Source organism: Aegilops tauschii, chromosome 6 (genome assembly GCF_002575655.3).
Source record: "Aegilops tauschii subsp. strangulata cultivar AL8/78 chromosome 6, Aet v6.0, whole genome shotgun sequence".
Lineage (NCBI taxonomy): Eukaryota > Viridiplantae > Streptophyta > Magnoliopsida > Poales > Poaceae > Aegilops > Aegilops tauschii.
In genome coordinates, this window is record NC_053040.3 from 343,319,103 (window position 1) to 343,322,785 (window position 3,683).

At 53.5% G+C, this 3,683-nt stretch overlaps 1 protein-coding gene across 1 annotated transcript; it reads left to right on the plus strand.

Annotated features, from left to right (window-relative positions):
* The first annotated feature begins 1,430 nt into the window (after positions 1-1,430).
* Positions 1,431-2,882, plus strand: LOC109732472 (uncharacterized). Its single transcript, XM_020291645.4, has one exon. The coding sequence runs from the start codon at positions 1,570-1,572 to the stop codon at positions 2,521-2,523; it is 954 nt and encodes a 317-aa protein (XP_020147234.1). The 5' UTR covers positions 1,431-1,569; the 3' UTR covers positions 2,524-2,882.
* Positions 2,883-3,683: the final 801 nt, after the last annotated feature.

Below are 3,683 nucleotides of genomic sequence, written 5' to 3' on the forward strand. Positions count from 1 at the left end.
GACCTTGTTGATTATGTTTTTTTTCTTTCGTTGTTTTCCTAGCATAACACTCCACTCAAGACAACTTACCGCAGAGCTTGCCCAGGGTCATGACGCCTATGGCATTGAATGTAGAACTATTTAAAATAAATGAAATCATTCACCGAAAACATTAAAAATATAATCCAGTTTTCAAATACCTCAACATGAGAAATATATCAGAAAAAGGGAACCACATGTCCACCAGGTTACTTGAAAAAAAAATGTCGAGTCGATTACATATGAGACTCCAATGGCAACCCTGCACCTCCCACCTAGCATTATTCATCTTCTTCCATGGCCATCTTCTACTCCACTGACCCCCTTCTTCCTCCGCCTCCACCCTGCTTCACCTCTGGCAACCTCTTGTCCGAGACTCGCCGACAGGCACGCCTCGCTGCCGTTCGCCGAGGTTTCCTCGTCCCAAGCTAAGGCCCCCACCTGTCCAACCCTCGGACTCGCCTCCCTTTGCGTTGTCTTGGGCAGGCATGTCGTTGTCGGCTCCCACTCTCTCGTCCGAGTCCTCTCCGACTTCTCCATACCATGTTGATGCTCGCCGCGGCGCCCTTGATCCTGGGCTCGGGGTTTCGCCTCTTTCGCAGAATCAACTGGCGTAAACTCTAATTCAATTGTGTGAGAATTAGCAAAACCCTGGAAAATAGTTCGTAATTTGAATCATGAGAAGGATGGCGGGGTGGCCTCCGAATGAACCCTTGGGGTAGCTACCCTCTCTCTGGGCATTTGAAAGTTGGAATGTGTACACAATTGCATCGTCTGTCCTAAAACCATCACCTTCCGTTGCAAAAGCATGAGTTATTGGCTCGGCAACGCCTTTAGACATTCATTAGTCAAGTCGGCCTTACGGTTCCGGCAAAATTAACAAATTTGACCTCAAAGCAAAAATATTTCACAAACTGAACTGTTTCTGAAAATATCTCACACTGCTGACCCTTTTATGCAGAGCCTGACAGTTAGGCACTACAGCGCCTAGCTGTAAGGAGCTGCACAGGTGGCGTCTGAGTGTTAGGCGCTGCATAGTAAAGTGCAGCGCCTTGCTGTCAGGCGCTACACATTAAAGGTTAACTGGATGAAATACTTTCAAAAACAGTTCACTTTGTAAAATAGTTTTGCCTCGAGGTTAAATTTGTGCCTTTTGCCTACAGTTCCATGCTTCCATTTCCATTTCTAGCTAGCCGATCACCGTACCACAACACCACGCTACCAAAACGTACTACGTGGCCCCTACACCCCGCGCGTCAAAATCACCCAGTAGTTTCACACTTCCCGCCCCTCCCCTTTGGCACTTGTGTTTCACCACGGCTCACTGAAACACGGAGAAAAGAGAGAGAAATTTGTCTCTCCTCTCCTCGCACCCCTCCTGACCGGCCGGCCACCTATAAGTAGCAGAATCCACCTTAGCTTTCTCCACGCAGCTGGACTTGCATTCGCACACACGCCTCCAAATCCAACACGAGCTCAGCTCAGCTCTCTGTCTGTCTCCCTCTCCCTCTCTCGGCCGCCGACCTCAGCTCTGCTCCGATCGATCAAACCATGGACTTCGGCGGCGACATGGACGACTTCTCGCTCCAGTACATCCACGAGCAGCTGCGGCTCCAGCTGCTCGGCGCCGACCCCTGCGGCCTCCTGCCCCTCCCCGCGGCGGACGACTTCGCCGCGCAGCCGGACTTCATCCCCGCCGAGTTCCTGCCGCAGCCGCTGCCCGCCTTCGTCGACCTGACGGCGACCGACTACGCCGACGCGGCGGCGTATCGCGCCGCCGCGGAGCCGGTCATGATACGGTTCGGCGGCGAGGCGTCCCCCGTGTCGGACCCCGCCCGGAGGCCGTCGCTGACCATCTCGCTGCCCCCGGCCTCGCACGCCTGGGCGCAGGCGCCGGTGCCGGCGGCAGAGGCCGCGGCGGCCGTGGACGCCAACGACTTCCGGAAGTACCGCGGCGTGCGCCAGCGGCCGTGGGGCAAGTTCGCGGCGGAGATCCGGGACCCCAACAAGCGCGGCTCGCGCGTGTGGCTCGGCACCTACGACACCTCCATCGAGGCCGCGCGAGCGTACGACCGCGCCGCCTTCCGCATGCGCGGCGCCAAGGCCATCCTCAACTTCCCCAACGAGGTCGGCTCCCGCGGCGCCACCGACTTCGTCGCCCCGCCGCCGTCGCAAACCGCGCGCGCGGCGCCGACGTCGCACAACAAGCGGAAGCGGCAAGAGGCGGCCGAGCCATGCGTCGAGGTGGTCCGGGATGCCACGAAACACAGCAAGGCCGACGCGTCCGCGTCGCCAGCGTCGTCGCTCACCTCAACGCCGACCTCGACGGTGACGTCCGGCACCACCACCCCATCCTCGTCGGATGCCGGCGGCTACTACGAGATGTCGTTCCCGCTGGCGTCACCGACTAGCTGGACGTGGGATCAGCTGCTGGCCGAAGGGATGTTCGGCAGCCTGTCGCCGCGCCAGCAGCTGGGTAGCTTCCCGGAGGTCACCGTGAACTGAGACTGGCGGAACTACCGGGCCGCCGGTACGGTCGACGCCAGGAACTGTAGAGCCTGTGAAAAGAGTAAGCTAAGCATGGTGATTACTTAGGTGTAAATTAAGCTGCCAATAATTAGTGGCTCCTAGTTCTCGACGGCCTACGCTTTGGACTCATCTTGGGAGCTTGGCCTGGAGCTGTGCACTGTGTACAGGATTACAGGAGTGAGGACGATAGAATATTACTAGCGCATGCATGTCACGGGTGATCAACGTAAGCATCGACGACATAGGTAGATGTTGATATATACTTACACTGCATAGATATGTATGTAATGTAAATTACGTGAAGATCAAAGTGTGGGTGCTTGTTTATGTATGTATATTTGGAAGGAGACTGGAATTAGATCGATCGATCTGTCGGTCAATGTCTATGCAGTTGTGTTTGCCTTTTGGTGCCATAAATTCCGTTGGGACTTCATGTGTAGCTACATAGGGTGCACACCACAAGGATCAAGATCAGCCTAGCTATAAACCTAGCCATAGCGTCGTTATTACACGCTCTAAATGCAGTGCTTTTCCTGCTTTGGAATATCTTCTCAGAAGTTCAGTTCCACACTTGACACAGGCAGTATCAAGCGGTGTTCTAGAAGGCACAAGAATCAAGGTTCATTCGCGTGAATCCATTGCAATGTGAGTTTTGTCAGTTCAAGATTCACTCTCTCTATTTTACTGTACCTGTCAATGTCATTAGCCTACCATGCACATATGTTCAAAACCAATGTGATTACTGGACTTAAAATAGAGTTAGCGAGGAATGAAGCCCTATCAAATGATGAGATGCTAAAACTTGGGTGACCTCTTGCGAGGCCGAGGCTGGTAAGTGTGAATTATAGGTCTGAAATCTGGTAAACTGAGGCACAATTGTTTTAAAATGGTACGAAAACATGTCACAAAGTCACAACCTATACATCTGTAAAGTGTTTTTTAAGGCCGGCCTTCACCCAGAAAAATAACAAGCGCATGCATGTGTTTGCTTCAGCTGATAGCCTAGCACTGTTTGGATTAGCCGCGCCAGCGCTACTCATGCATGCATCTCAACTTGTCAACTGCTGTGAGTAGTACGTTAAGTCGTCGTTGAGTGATCCCGTCAGAACAGAATCCGGAGGAGGCTTACAAATTGG